This window comes from Diabrotica virgifera, chromosome 5, assembly GCF_917563875.1.
Source record: "Diabrotica virgifera virgifera chromosome 5, PGI_DIABVI_V3a".
NCBI classification, from domain to species: domain Eukaryota; kingdom Metazoa; phylum Arthropoda; class Insecta; order Coleoptera; family Chrysomelidae; genus Diabrotica; species Diabrotica virgifera.
Window position 1 is genome coordinate 197,691,826 of NC_065447.1, and position 16,826 is coordinate 197,708,651.

Sequence of the window (16,826 nt, forward strand, 5' to 3'; positions counted from 1 at the left end):
CCGCATGGCTGTATTCCGGGCCAACGAATGGCTTTGATGAACCTTGTTTGGCCATTTCATCTGCTTTTTCATTGCTCTTATGACCCTCCTGCCCCAGTACCCAGGCTACCGCAATCTTACTATCTTACAATCATACTAGCTTAGAATTGACCTCTACAGAATTGAGTGCCTTAAGCGCCGCCTGGCTATCTGGCTAAATTGAACGGAACGTTTTTTTCTGCCTTTTTATTTCTTCCACGCAGTGATATGATTGCCGTTATTTAGATACTATGTTCCCACACCTTCCGATGTTTTTGAGCCATCAGTGTACCAGATAGCAGCAGCTTGTATGGGTACACCTTCCTTCCAGTTTTTACTGCTTGATATATTAATTTTGAACTTATTGTCAAAGCTATATCTCGTTGCTGTTGCATCGATAGGTTGCCCCATCACAATATCTTAGCTCCTCGATTAGGTTTCTATTGTCAGCACTATCCACCTGGCTCTTATGTCGCTGACTATGCATTAGTCTGTGCATCACTGATCTGGCTTCGTTCTGTATAAAGATATGAGGTGGTCGTCGATTCAGCAGAACTTCTAAAGGTAGAATTCCGCACCAAGCGACCGAGACAGGAGACCGCGACAGGCGACAGATAGGTCGCGATAGACGATAGTTGGTCGCTGGTCTCGGTCGCGGGCTGCAGAACTACCCTGTTATATGTAATTGCATTGAGAGCGGTCGTGGGGAGACCTCGCCTATCTCTCGCCTGTCGCGTTCTCCTGTCTCGGCCGCTTGGTGCGGAATTCTACCTTAACGCTGCTGTATGAGTTGTTTTTATGGCCTCCGTAATAGACGAGCATGCTAGCCTTTGTTGCTGCGTCTTTGTCCACCACGTCACCGACCCATAGGTTCATCATCGGTCTAATATAATCTTTGTGTAGAATCATAGAGTCATTTTGGGGTTAATGGCTTGGATTAATTCTTATGCTAGTATGTCCTGCCCAAGGAAATAGTTGCTTTCTGTGTGGTTTTCAGGATGTAAGTATTCCATGTAAGCTTATGATCAAAATAAACCCCAAGGTATTTTGTTTCTTTGTCAAATAAAATCTCTGTTCCTTCCAGCTCCGGTGGTTTTAGGCCTTGTAGTGCTGTCAGTATTCCTACTATGTATTAGTGGAAACATTTCCATATACCTTCAACGTACTAAGTTGTTAATATACCTAATTTCTAACAATTTCTCTTAGATTCTTCATGCACCAAGTTAAATATCAACATTTTTTTATGTAAACGTTCATAGTCGGAGAGATAGAAGCGGATTTTGTGCGTGATAAGTAATATGGAAAAATTTTACGGGGATATGTTGAATTAGTTGTGTACATAACTTTCACCAACTACCGGAAACCAGAGTTGGGGCCGAGGGTAGTTATAAGGGGTCAAAGTCACGGATTTTATAATTTTTTTATGACGCTCATGATCGAGATAGTGCACCAAAATTTGGGAATAAGTAGGTCATGACATAACTAAGTAAAATCTCTAGGGGCGGAACGCTGCGTGGCCGACAAAGGGGTGGGGGTAGGGGTGAATATAAAAAATATAAAGGGTTTTTTGCGACGTTCGTGATTGAAATAGTGGACCAAAATTTGGAAATAAGTAGATCATGACATTACTAAGTAAAATCCCCAGAGCCGGAAACCAAAGTTGGGGGTGAGGGTAGTTATAAGGGGTCAAAATCGCCGTTTTTATTATTTTTTTTGTGACGCTCATGATCGGGAGAGTGCACCAAAATTTGGGAATAAGTAGGTCATGACGTAACTAAGTAAAATCTAAAGGCGTGCCACGCTGCGTGGCCGACAAAGGGGTGGGGCAGGGGTGAATACAAAAAATATAAGGGGTTTTTTGCGACGTTCGTGATTGAGAGAGTGTACCAAAATTTGGAAATAAGTAGACCATGACATAACTAAGTAAAATCCTCAGAGCCGGAAACCAGAGTTGGGCATGAGGGTAGTTATAAGGGGTCAAAATCGCCGTTTTTATTATTTTTGAAGTTATACTTCTTTACCGGCGATAGAGGGTGAATTTTATATGTTAAAACCTATCAGCCCGGCGCATGCGCATTATAACTTTGTTCTGATTGGATGTTCAAATGACATGTCAAAAATTATCCGATATGGCAGCTGTAGGACAGCTGTGGTTTGGAGGTAAAGGTAAACAAATGTATAATATATTAGTTTTATTGTTGTGAGGACATAAACAAAAAAGTTTATAATATTGTAGTGACTTTTAAATAGTTCTTAAAAGCAACAGGTACGTAATAATTGTTAATGTATCATGGGTATAAACCTACCTATTTGATCTGCCAAAATACATAGTATGTAATACTTTTATTTATATAATTTGATTACCATCAAAATTTCTATCAATATTCACCTAATATATTGTTTTCTTACTCTATGTTTTGTTGTATTTTTTCAATTCTAAATCATTTCAATTCAAAATTAAAATAATTTGATCAATTTTCAAAATATCAAAATATCACAAGTTTAATCCGTTTAGTTAGTCGATCTTCGTAAATAATGACACATAGTGTCCGTGGCTAAGCGTTGAAGGCGAATGAATTCCAATACCAACCGCGCTTATCAGCGCTGGTTCGAGTCCCAATAGAAACTTTCTTTTTTGTTTTTTTTTAATACATTTTATGATTGTAAGTATATTTATTATATAATTGTATTTTCAGAAAATACGTATTTAGTTAAAAAAAATTTCGACAATTAATGTTCAGACATCATTTGTGGCTTGTTTAATGTGTTTGTGTGTGTTTTATTCTTTTATTATTTTAATTTTTGGCACTGTTCTAATAAAAATGTTTGAGAAGTAGTAAGTATAAATTACTTTAATATTTAAACAAAATATAAATAAAAAGTATATTAATTTCGTTTAAATCATATAATAGAAGTATAACTTCTTACGTGCGTACAAAGTACACACACATTATTTTTTTTTTGTGACGCTCATGATCGAAATAGTGCACCAAAATTTGGGAATAAGTAGGTCATGAGGTAACTAAATATAATCTCCAGGGGTGGAACGTTGCGTGGCCGATAAAGGGGTGGGGGTAGGTGTGGATATAAAAAATATAAGGGGTTTTTTGCGACTTGCTAGATTGTGATAGTGCACCAAAATTTGGGAATAAGTAGACCATGACTTAGCTAAGTAAAATCCCCAGAGCCGGAAACCAGAGTTGGGGATGAGGGTAGTTTTAAGGGGTCAAAGTCGCAGTGTGCATTATTTTTTTTGTGACCCGGCACAACATTTGTCCCCTACGCAGCGTTCCGCCCCTGGAGATTTTACTTAGTAATGTCATGGTCTACTTATTCCCAAATTTTGGTGAACTATCTCGATCACTAACAGCAAAAAAAACCCCATATATTTTTATACTCACCCCTGCCTACCACCCCTTTGTACCCCAAGCAGCGTTCCGCCCCTGAAGATTTGACTTAGTTACGTCATAACCTACTTACTCCCAAATTTTGGTGCACTATCTTCATCATGAGCGCCACAAAAGAAAATAATAAAAACCGCGATATCTACCCCTTATAACTACCCTCGTCCGCCACTCTGGTTTCCGCCTCTAGGAATATTACTTACTTATGTCATCGTCTACTTATTCCCAAATTTTGGTGCACTATCTCAATCACGAACGTCGCAAAAAACCCCTAACATTTTTCTATATTCACCCCTGCCCCACCCTTTTTCGGCCAAGCAGCGTTCCACTACTGGAGATTTTACTTAGTTACGTCATGACCTACTTATTCCCAAATTTTGGCGCGCTATCTCGATCATGAGCGTCACAAAAAAAATAATAAAAAACGGAACTTTGACCCATCCTTCCTTCCCTACTCTGGTTTCCGGCTCTGGGGATTTTAATTATTTATGTCATGGTCTACTTATACCCAAATTTTAGTGCACTATCTCAATCACGAACGTCGCAAAAAACCCCTTATAATTTTTATATTCACCCCTACCCCCACCCCTTTGTCGGCCACGCAGCGTTGAGCCCCTAGAGATTTTACTTAGTAATGTCATGACCCACTTATTCCCAAATTTTGGTGCACTATCTCGATCATGAGCGTCATAAAAAAATAATAAAATCCGCGATTTTGACCCCTTATAACTACCCTCGGCCCCAACTCTGGTTTCCGGCCGTTGGTGAAAGTCATGTACACTACTAATTCAACATATCCCCGTATAGTTTTTCCATATTACTTATCACGCACAAAATCCGCTCCCAGCTCTTAGACTATTATGTAATTTTCGGCTTTCTAACAGGCTATTGTAATTTTCGCCGATGAAGGCCTAAATCTTTCTACTGCAATTTAGGAAATTATTTTATTAACGTAGTATTCATGATGAAATTGCTGTTGGGTGGATTTCTAATTGTATTTTCCCAAATCTTGAAACTATATTTTGAAAACATTTCTATCTTCGATATTTGTGTTTTGTTTTAGTCCACTGTTTAATATATCCACTATTTTCTCTTGAAATCTGGCAAGACATTTGTCTATGACACCTTTTGGTGAAACTTTTTAACAGACACTGTCATTTCGTTAAACTTAAACTCCACCAACAAGTCACATGTTCTTGATGAAAGCCAGCAAATTTTCTTATGGGGAGATATGATATGCTAAGTCAACATTTGTCGATGTGTGTATTGAGTTGATAGTGTCCTGCCAACATTGTGAATGTTACCGATCATTTCCTTCGTGTGGATTTTTCCGTACGAATTTCCTATTTTTTGTGTTAATATACAGAAGAGTTTCTATTTTACAAGGGTCTTAGGTGCCGTGTTTTTAGTACCTAGTTCACGCATTTTTTAAAAAGTATAGTGGGTTGAATGTAGAGCAATTATTTTAGATCTTTATTAGTTGAATATCGCATGTAAGTCCCTATCTATCTAGCACTGATTTTTATAAAACCTGACTCCTCTGCATCGGTCCTGACACATCGTCATCGATTGTTGTTTTTTATCCGTAATCATTACTTTTTGCCGTCGATTGATAAATTTTTATTCTGCAAGCAAGTAATTTGATTCAACCCGACCCATGAGACTTGTTCACCCCTGAGGAAGTACGTTCGGGTGTAACAATTCATTGGAGCGAGGTGTATTAACTCGAGTCTAAGACAGGAGTCACTCCACCGCGCTCCAATGCTCCGGGCCATCCCTTTCCCCCCTATAGCACGCTGATGCGCGATAGGGGCACAACTATCAGCCAAATGCTTTTCACGTGGGAATCCTGGGTAATAGAATACCAACGTGGTGCCCTAATCGATTTGCAAATCAGGCCAGCGTGAAGCGCTATATGCCTGTTATCTTCTTGTGACTTGTCCGCGGTACTAAAATTGCTTGCTTGGGCCCCAGGCCTCTGAACCGAGTTAAGCTCGGTTCAGAGACCTGGTGCTCAAGGGTTGGGCCCTACTTGCCCGGGTTTTTGTGTTTTTTTTTTTTTTTTTTGGCTTGCGCCGGTGTTAGTAATTTTTTTTTTTTGGCCAAGGCCGATTATTTTGGGTTTTTTTTTTTATATTTTTTTTGTAGGATGTCCTGAAAATAAAATCTTAATTAGTAAAAATTAGCGAGTATGGGGCCCACACTAATTGCCTTGTCGTTGTTGATGGAGCCACGTATTGTCCACTTTTATTTTATTTCTTATTTTATATCTTATTTACTGTCATTTTATTTATTTCTTTTTATTTTATCTCTTTATCTTTTATTTTCTTTAATCCACTATTTGTTGTTTTGGACGTTTGTGCTTCCATCGGTGGAAGGCGTCGTATCGCATTATCTCTCGCAGTATGGGACTTGGATGATTTTCCAGCTCTGGGAATTTTGTCCTGGCTCTTTCCGTCATTATGTCGGTCACTCTGATTTGTTGGAGTTCTCTGAATAGGTGTCTTTCCGCCACGTATCTTGGGACGTTCGCTGCTTCCCTTAGGCTGCTGTTGTGTGCCGCTTGGATCTTCTTTTTTGTTGTTTTGCATACGTGTCCCCACGCGAGAGATGCATATGTCAAAATTGGTATTATTATGCTATTGATTAATCTTATCTTCGTTTTAGTTCTTAATTTACTTTTTCTACCTACGAGTCCTCTTAGTGATGCTTTGGCCATATTGGCTTTTTTAATTGTGGCTTCTACGTGTTTTTGAAATGTTAAGCCTTTGTCCATTATGACTCCTAGGTATTTCGCGTGATCTTTCCACTCTATGGGGTTGTTTTGCACCGTCAGTTGTTCTTCTGGGCTTTGTCTTCTCTTTTTGAATAGCACCGCTTGTGTTTTTTCTGAGTTTATGGCTATTTTCCATTTAATACACCATTCTTCAACGTCGTCTAGCGCTGTTTGTAGATTGTTCACTGCTACATCTATGTCTCGGTGTTTGGCCGCTATCGCTGTGTCATCGGCATACAGGCTTAATAGTGTTCCAGGTGTTCTTGGAACGTCGGCGGTGTATATTGAGTACAGTAGTGGCGACAGGACCGCTCCTTGTGGTACTCCAGCTTCCGGAGTCCCGAGCCCAGACAGGACTTGTCCTATACGAACTTTAAAACTCCGGCCTCTTAAGTACGAAGAGATTAGTCTTGTCATTGCCACGCTGTATCCATAGCCTCTCATTTTGTATATTAGTCCTTTATGCCAGACTCTGTCGAAGGCTTTGCTTACATCCAGAAAGGCTGCGCTGGTATATTGTTTTTCATTAAATCCTGCTGCTACGTATTCTGTTAGTCTGAGTACTTGTAACTCACTGGAATGTTCTGCTCTAAAGCCAAACTGAGCTTCGGGGATTATTTCTAGTCTGTTTGTCTCGGCTTGTAGTCGGCTTAGAATGACTCTTTCTGCTATTTTGCTTATTGCTGGAAGTAAGCTTATCGGCCTGTAATTTTGCGGAAAAGTGCTATTTTTGCCGGGTTTTGGTATCATAATGACATGGGCCAATTTCCATCGATTCGGGAATTTTCTGAATCTTAGTATTCCATTTATTAGGTTGGTTAGGAAAACTATGGCTCTTGCCGGTAGGAATTTTAAGGCTCTGTTTGTTATCTGGTCTGGCCCTGGGGCTTTTTTGGGTGAGCTATTTTTGATAAGTTCGTTGATCTCTTCTGGTGATGTTGGAGGGATGTTCTCGTCTGGGTTTTCAGGCCTTTCTCTTTGTTCTTCGACTTCTTCTATGAAGTCTATGTCTTCGTCCGGATGATAGTTTAGTAAACTCTCTCTCTCTAGTGTGGACATCATCACTTCTGCCTTTTCCTCAACTGTGTGGACTATGCCATTCTCTCCGTGTAGAGGTGGGATGGGTTTTCTGTCGCTTCTGAGTATCCTTTGTAGCTTCCAGATGTTCTGTATATTTGGACCTTGTTCTTCCATCTCTTGGACATGGTCGTTCCAGCTTTCACTACGGTGTTGTTGTAGTGCTGCTTTGACTTCTCTATTTAGTCGATTTACCCTGTTTTTGTCTGCCTGATTTCTTGTTCTTCTGGCTATCTGTTTCGCTCTGTTCTTTTCCCGAATCATGTCTTTTATCTCTTGTGTAATGTTTCTAAACCTACCCTTGTTTATTTCTACTTCCTCCTCTGTAGTGCTATTCCTGAGTGCTTCTTGCATAATGTTTTCTAACTCTAGGACTCTAACTTCTATTTCTTGTGCGTTGTTTATTACTGGGGCGTTGTTTATCCCTTGACTTACTAATCTCTTAAAGTTGGACCATTTCGTCTTCTTCTTAGTCCGTTTTGTGGCGATTTCTTCTTCCCATGTTCCTAGTTCCAGTAGTATTGGATTGTGGTCCGTGGTTCCTTCGTTTAAGGTTTTTAATTCGGTTTGGAGTCCTAAGTTTTTAGCAACTACGATGTCTATGTGGGTTGGAAGTCCGTTACTTGGATAATGGGTTGGTTCTTCTGGGCCCAATGCCACTGTGTCTTCGTTGTTTTCTAAGTAGTGGTTAAGTAATCTTCCATTTCTATTCGTGGCTCTATCGTTCCAGTTGGGGGATCTTGCATTTAGGTCTCCTATGATGATTGATGGTTCGACTATGTTTAGGAACGCGTTCAGATCGTCCTCTATTAGTGGATCCTGTGGCCTTACATAAGCGGAGGTGATTCTGATTTCTCCTTGCCTCATTTGAATTCTCACTGTTGTGGCTTCCATGTTGTTTAGTTGTGGTGTTGTTATTTTGACGTGTCTGATGCCTTTTTTTATTAGGATTGCTGTGCCTCCTGATCTTGCTGTTTTGTCGTTCCTATATGTATCGTAGCCGGGAAACTTCAAGTTGTAGGTGTTCGTAAGTTTAGTTTCCTGGATAGCTACGACGTCCATTTCGTACCTGTTGACCAGTTCGTCCAAGATGTCTTGGTTGGTCCTAATTCCTCCTGGATTCCAGGAGCCTATCCTCAAGTATCCCCTTTCAATATAAGTTAGTTCAGTGCTAACTTAATATCACTGATCGCGCTGTGCACCATTTGAGTGACCAGTTCTCTAACTAGTCCTGCTAGTTCGTCTTGGTGTTGTTTTGAGATCAGGATTGTGTTTCTGGTCTCTGTTGGCTGTTGCAACGCTGTCTGTGCGTACGTGGGTCCTGCCGTACTTTGTTGTGGTGGTCGTCTCTGCTGTTGTTGTCTCTGGGGTCTCCCCCAGGTGGGGCATCGGGGGCAACCTCTGTAGTTGGCCGGATGTTGTCCGTTGCAGTTGACACATTTTGCCTTCTGCTCCCTGGGCATCTTACAGTCTCTGGTATGGTGGTCTTCGCCGCACTTTACGCACTTAGGTGACTTGAAACATGCTCTTTGTGCATGGTGGTAGCCTTGGCAATTAAAACATTGTGTGGGCCCTGTCGGTTTACGTAAGTGTTCTACAACGACGCGCATATTCATCAGACCGGTGATGCTCAGCGCCTTTTGGACGTCTTCTTTTTCTACCGTCAATACGAACATCGGGAGTTGTCTTCTGTCGCTTTTCCTGGACTTCATGTTTTTAACTGACTCGCAGGTTATCTCATATTCTTCTATGAGGTAGTTGGTAACATCGGTGTCTTTGATGCTTGACGGTAGCCCTCTCAGAACCAGTCTCGGTTTGATGTCTTCCTCTAGTGGGAAGGCGATCCATTGGATGGGTTTGATGTCTGCATTATAGGCTTCTATAATTTTGATCATCATCCTGTAGTCGTCTGGATTTTTGGCCTGGATGAGTGTTTCCCGTCCGTTTCTTGATAGCTTATTACTCGTGATGACCCTGGAGTTTTGGGCTATCGTCAGTATTGGTCCGGTCTCGTTGACGCTCTGCAGTTTAATCACTGGAGGCTTTCCTAGGTATTTGGGAATATTGGCTGGGGTTGGTATCTCGCCAGTGTCCATTTCTTCTTGTTGAGCATCACCGCCCTGACGACTACGGTTGTCGTCGTCTTTTTTGGGGAGTGACGGGAAGGCTTCGCGGTTTTTGGGTTTCGCGGGCTGCGGTTTTATTTCTTTGGCTGGGGTGGCTTTGGGTTGTTGTTCCCTTTGGGTCGGCTTGGGAGTATTTTTCTCCTCTGGTCGTGTCCTTGATACGGCACCCTTTGTCCTGTCGTGGCATCCTGTTGTTTGTTCCAGGATGTGTGGCTTCATGGCATCCGTTGCCTGGCTCTCCCATACGTCTGTCTTTTTCAGCTGATGCATCTGATCAAACTTGCTGTCGATGTGGCCCATGATTTTTTGTTGCGTCCTCTCCATTGTTTCCTTAAGTTCCTCAATCTTTGTTTGTAGGCGGGCTATCTCCTCATCTTTTTGCTGTAATTGCTTCCTCAGTGCTGCTATTTCACTGGCATCGTCTTCGCTACCGTTGGTCGTGCGAGCTCTTTTGGTCGATTGGGACTTCGGTTTGACCTGGATGAATTTTTCATCTGTCGTCATGGGTACTTCGTTAGATTTTGGAAGTTTAAAATCGTCACTCTTGCTTACTTTTTGGTTATCTTTACCGCTGTCTAATTTTTCTTCGACTGTTTCGAAGCCGTCGTCGGCGGGGAGGTCGTTATAAATGTTGTGGTTCGAATATTTCGAACCACCATGAAGATTGACCTGTCGGTCAGGGGGTGACCGTGATCTGTCACGGCTATCTAAGGGCATTTTGGGGGCGAAAATCCTATTTTTGAAAGAAGGCTTTTATTTCAGCCGTCTGACCCGTTGTCAGCACGGTGTCTGGGAGCCACCCAGGAACCTTTGCCGCGGAAGTTCACTCGCCCAGACAGAACTAGGCGAGGGATCCTCTTGCTGTTCTCACCTCACTGGTTCTGGGGCCGAGTCTGTCCGATGTGAAATCCAAAAAATCCACACCTTACATTGTCATTCCAGTCGAAACACAGTGAGTATCCCGAACGGGCCGCACCCGTTTTACTTATTCTGCTAGTCTTGAATGTAGCCTCCCAGAGAATCCAATAAAAATAAATTCCCTCGGTTTAACTACATACAAGTTTGGCTTCGTGGTTCTTGTCGTTTCGCTACGGTCTATTTATAGACTTCAACCCTCGACAAACGAGCGGCACTACGCGTAGCACATCCTCCCTGCTCGACGTCCTCCACTTTTATTCTTTGTACCTCTTAGAAATTCTCCTCTTTTGCTTGCACTCTTTTTGCATGCGGCACCAATAAATTTGGTGAAGCACTAAATGAAAAGATATTGTTCTAAAACAAACAGCTACAGGTGCTTCGGCTGCTTCTGTGATGGTTCGGTCTTCTACACCTGACGGAGAAAACGAGGACGACACTGGAGATGGACAGAGCAACGATTTAGTAGAGAACTGCCCATTCTTTAGGAATGAAATAGGAGGTGAAGAAGAGAGGATAGTAAGTTTGTCCAGGTTAGTAAAATATTTATTTATTTAATAAGTAATTTAAACATTTATTGAGTAAACACAAGATGTATTATTCGTAATAAATTAAAAGATATTTAATTTAAAAATATCAGCAAAAAATAGTAGGGAAGATACTTTAGAAATGAAGAAAACATTGTTCTATGATGAATGTAGAAAAATAATTACTGGAGCGAAGTAAATTAGCACTAAGAGTGCTGAAGTTAGGATCAAAAGATGCTGAAAGTGAGTACATTAAACAACGAAAAAGAACTAAAAAAATATTGAGAGAAAAGAAAAGAAGATATAATGAAAAGCTTTGGTAGAAATTGAGGAAAATTACAAAAATAAAGATATAAGAAATCTGTATTGGGGGGCAAAAACTGAAAAGGATATTGTGTCAAACCTCTATTTATGACAGACCAAAATGGAAAAAGTCTAATGAATGTAAAATACATTTTAAACAAATGTAGACCATTTTCTGAAAGGACAAGAAAATCTGGAAGTAAACTTGGGTAATGAGGAGGAATATCGTAAGTTCACAGTTAAATCCAAATCATATCGACGAGATATCTCTCCCTAGGGAAGAAGTTTAAAATGTTATAGAACGCCTAAAAATAACACAAAAGTCCATGAAATGACCAATATGACATCTGATATATTCAAATATGGAGGAAATCGCATACATGAAGAAATGAAGATATTATTCGAAGAAATATAGAATGAAGAACAATTACCAAAAGATTAGTCGAAATTAATAATATTTAGAATTTAAAATTTAGAATATGATGTTCCATAATTAGTCGAGGAAATAAAACTGAAAAATTTGGGAAAACCTCACAATTTTTTCGTCCACCATCGATTTGTACAAGAATTTGGGATTAGGCTCACTTCACCCTCTAGTTCATTTTCTATATTGAGCCGTTGTACGCTTTTGGTTTTTTAAGGGTGAAAACTACCCCTAATTGTAAAAAATTATAAAACAACATTTTAAACTTTAATATTGTCAACATTGAGTTCTTATTATGTAGTCACATAATGATTGTTTTATGCTTTAAGATATACTATCATAATATTTCCATCCTTAAAACCACCCTTGTTGGAGCTATATATAAAAAATTTACTTATCCTAAAATAATAATTTCGGCTTGCATCGATTTACATAAAAAATTGGTATTAGGATCATCTCACCCTGTACTTCATATTCTATATCATTTTCAAGGGCGTTGATTATTTTTAGGGGTGCAAACTACCCCTTATTGTCAGAAATTATAAAAAACATTGTGAACTTTAATATGGGTAAAATTTGGTTTTGATTGGTTAAATAATGATTGTTTTATGCTTTAGGATATAATATAATATTTTAACCCTTAAAAACCACCCGTAATAACATTACAATAATTTTTATAAGTAGATACTTCAATAGATCTATACAGAAAAAAAGTAGGTTTAAAGAATTACAAAAACATTTATTTACACAAAAATACGAATTTACAAATATGTACACATACAAATAGTTTTTGAAGTTATACTTCTTTACCGGCGATAGAGGGTGATTTTTTTATATGTTAAAACCTATCAGCCCGGCGCATGCGCATTACAACTTTGTTCTGATTGGATGTTCAAATGACATGTCAAAAATTATCCGATATGGCAGCTGTGGTTTGGAGGTAAAGGTAAACAAATGTATAATATATTAGTTTTATTGTTGTGAGGACAGAAACAAAAAAGTTTATAATATTGTAGTGACTTTTAAATAGTTTTTAAAAGCAACAGGTATGTAATAATTGTTAATGTATCATGGGTATAAACCTACCTATTTGATCTGCCAAAATACATAGTATGTAATACTTTTATTTATATAATTTGATTACCATCAAAATTTCTATCAATATTCACCTAATATATTGTTTTTTTACTCTATGTTTTGTTGTATTTTTTCAATTCTAAATCATTTCAATTCAAAATAAAAATAATTTGATCAATTTTCAAAATATCAAAATATCACAAGTTTAATCCGTTTAGTTAGTCGATCTTCGTAAATAATGACACATAGTGTCCGTGGCTAAGCGGAGAAGGCGAATGAATTCCAATACCAACCGCTCTTATCAGCGCTGGTTCGAGTCCCAATAGAAACTTTCTTTTTTGTTTTTTTTAATACATTTTATGATTGTAAGTATATTTATTATATAATTGTATTTTCAGAAAATACGTATTTAGTTAAAAAAATTTTCGACAATTAATGTTCAGACATCATTTGTGGCTTGTTTAATGTGTTTGTGTGTGTTTTATTCTTTTATTATTTTAATTTTTGGCACTGTTCTAATAAAAATGTTTGAGACGTAGTAAGTATAAATTAGTTTAATATTTAAACAAAATATAAATAAAAAGTATATTAATTTCGTTTAAATCATATAATAGAAGTATAACTTCTTACGTGCGTACAAAGTACACACACATTCTTTTTTTAGTCATCTTTCAGTATACGAACCGGTTCTGTGGTATTATACAGACATTGAAAATGATCCATAAGCGGATTACTCGAATTTTACGAAAAAAAAAAATTGTTTTATAAACATAGCTTCTTCATTTTTGGCAATAACAGTTTTTTCAAAAATTATTTTGTAGAATTTTTAAAGAGATATAAGACTATTTAAATTAAATTCCGTAAGATCCCATAGTTTTTAATTGAGGTGGGTTTAAAGGGGTCGACTAAGGGGGTGTTTGCTCGTAAATAGAGGTTTTAAACAGCTATATCTCGCTAACTATTCACTACAATGAAAATCTATGCACAAGGAATTTTATTTATTAAAAAAGCTACAATTTAGTAGTCCTATCATTTTTTTCGTATCGCCAGTATTTTCGGAGATATATTGAAGTAAAAGGAGAAAAATACGAAATTGCAAAAAATCAATTTTTCTTTAAACTCCAATTTTTCTAAAATTAGGCCTTTTAAATAGGTCAAGCTTTTTGGATATATTGATAATACAAATATAAAAGGAATTACAGAAAGGTGAAGACCAATTTTTAATAAGGAGGGTAGTTAGGGGTTGTTTTCAATGATTTTTTCGTAGAGAAAAGCAGGTACCAACCTTTTTTTGATCATAAGTCGCTCAATTTTTATGCTAGAAACTTTCTATTATTATTTTTTGAAAGATATAATTGTATGCCTGAAAAAAGATTATTTAAGTTTTTCTCGAAAAAGTGTTCTCGCTATTTGGCTTTGAATATTTCAAATTGTGCAATTGACGAAAAAAACTAACTTTTAACATGCCGTATTTCGGTTTGTATTGATCTTAAAGATATTATAGAAAAATAATTTGGTTTCTGCTACTAAAGGATACAGTTTTAATACCTACAAGTTTTTTGATTAAATGCATATTTTTCGAGATATTCTCAAAAACCCTTTAAAAAGTCGATTTTTTCGTCGAAAAACTGTTACTTTCAAGTGCGAATAACTCGAAAAATATTAGTTTTACGAAGAAAATGTATAAAACATTTTTTTCCTAAAATTACTTTTTACATCGATCTGCATGGTTATAATGTAATAAAAAGTTCCCACCCCCGAGATGGGGTGGCAACCACCCCCAAGGTTTTAGCGTAAAGCGGTATCATATAGAAAATGATCCTTTCACTATTCCCTACCTTCTGTGAAAATTTCAAGTAAATCCATGCTGGACGAAAAAATTGCGAGCCAAAATGCTTCATATGTTAGACCAAAAATGATGGAGGAAAATGGTCAATCAAGTCATGGCCCTACTAGGCTCGACGCGCTAATTATTATTATTATTAATTTAAAAACATAATATTCAATGATGAGCAAAAATATAATATGTGTATCCGTTGTTACAAATCCACTTTTTTATTTCCAGGCTACAAAATGGACACAACAGAAAACCTCTTCACAGACCTCCCCTAGCTTATGGAGTGGCCGTTTTGGAATTTTCTTCTGGAGAGACACATTGGAGGCATTCGACTTGTCCCTACCAGCGGTTTCCTAGGCCGATAGAAAATGTCGACCAAGGAGCTCTCTATTACAGAAAATTTTTTGTTGGAAAAGGTGAGTTTTCATTTTTAATATTAAGTTACTATAACACGATTTCTGATTGTTTTACAAAATACTATCGTATTTGCATAGATTTCGAAATTTGACCGTCATTTTCAAAGATATTCCGCCCATAAATTGCACAATAAATTCTTTTGGACTTCCACATACAAAACTGTATTCAAAATATAACTTTAAACTAAATACCTAAACTATCGCTATACTATATGAATCTTATAAGCAAAATACTTCTATATAGTCCTGTCGCCAGTCTGGGTACAACGGCCTCCTTAATTCAGATGGACTTACCCAAGTTTTTTTTATGTATTTTAACCCCTAGAACACGAATTTTTTGGGTAACAGTCGATCCGGATGTCGATAAGTTTGTTATACACAAAGAACTTGAGGAATCACATAAGTGATTCACATGATAATCACAGCAATTTTTCGCAAAACAAAACATTGTTTTGTATTTTTTGGGTCATTCAAAGCAAAAAATGTTTTTACAAGTTTTTTCGTAGGATGCATAGTTTTAGAGATAAACGCGATTGAACTTTCAAAAAATCGAAAAAGTGCAATTTTTGAACCCGAATAACTTTTGATTAAAAAATAAAATAGCAATTCTGCTTACTGCATTTGAAAGTTCAAGTCAAATTCTATCGGTTTTGATTATTTGCATTGCTAAAAATTAAGTTTTTATTTGTTTAACAAAGCCATAAACACATAGTGTTTCCCGTGCCCAATGTATGCGTTTTAATGTACGTAATCTAAGTAGAAATGGTCTGTATGCGCGCCTACTCGTTCGATTTCAAATGGGAAATGCATTGAAAACATCATTCAATCACTATGTGTTTATAGCTTTGTTTAACAATAAAAAAATTAATTTTTAGCAATGAAAGTAATCAAACCGATAGAATCTGACTTGAACTTTTAAATGCGGTAAGCAGAATTGCTACTTTATTTTTTAATCAAAAGTTATTCGGGTTCAAAAATTGCAATTTTTAGATTTTTTGAAAGTTCAACCGCGTTTATGTCGAAAACTATGCATCCTACGAAAAAACTTGTAAAAACATTTTTTGCTTAGAATGACCCAAAAAATACAAAACAATGTTTTGTTTTGCGAAAAATCGTTGTTATGTGATTCCTCAAGTTCTTTGTTTATAACAATCTTATCGACATCCGGATCGACTGTTACCCAAAAAATTCGTGTTCTACGAGTCAAAATACATAAAAAAAACTTGGGTAAGTCCATCTGAATTAAGGAGGCCGTTGTACCCCCACTGGCGACATACAGGACTAATATTGGAATGATTCCATAATATAATATTATTATTATTTAATTGTAATTATTTTACGCGGTAGCTATAATCCCTAGGGATTGTGATGCTTAATGAATGAATGAATTATTTTACGCACAAATATTTACATGGCAGATCTATCTACCCATCTAATCAGCCTTAAATGCCAATCACTGGGCGTAGGCCTCCCCTGTTAATCTCCATTGGTCTCTGGGCCGATTATATTCTGGGCGATGTGCATCCAGTCCTTACTTAATATAATAATAGACTACATCAAACAGAAGAGATTAACGATTAACGTGGTACGGACATGTCAGAATAGCAGACCAAAAAGACACACCGCGAAGATCTTTCAGAGATGAAGTGGACGAAGAAATGAACAGAATATAAATGAAAGGAAAAAGAGGTATATGATGACTCTCGAAAAGATTGAGCAGAATTTTATGTCTGGAAAGTCCTTATCTTTATCTGGATATGGATAGGCAACAAATGCATAATTACTTAAATGAAGAACATAAAAATTTAAAATGGTCAGTATTTTACATTAACTATTATAATCTGCATAACAAGTATAATAAAATATGCCCCTACAGATTTATAGACATACCTACTTCGCATTGCGAACATTCCTTGTTTGTTGTGT

General features: G+C 37.4%; 1 protein-coding gene across 7 annotated transcripts in view; it reads left to right on the top strand.

The window, feature by feature from the left end:
- The window catches only part of LOC114324811 (signal-induced proliferation-associated 1-like protein 1), a 449,432-nt gene that overhangs the window by 295,602 nt on the left and 137,004 nt on the right, over window positions 1-16,826 (top strand). For 6 of the 7 annotated variants that reach the window (XM_028272736.2, XM_050651737.1, XM_050651738.1 and 3 more), the window contains exons 5-6: window positions 10,687-10,849; window positions 14,713-14,900. In XM_028272736.2, coding sequence (XP_028128537.2) covers window positions 10,687-10,849; window positions 14,713-14,900 — 351 coding nt within the window. The remainder of the gene's footprint in view (window positions 1-10,686; window positions 10,850-14,712; window positions 14,901-16,826) is intronic. The other variant, XM_050651736.1, reaches the window with a different exon arrangement.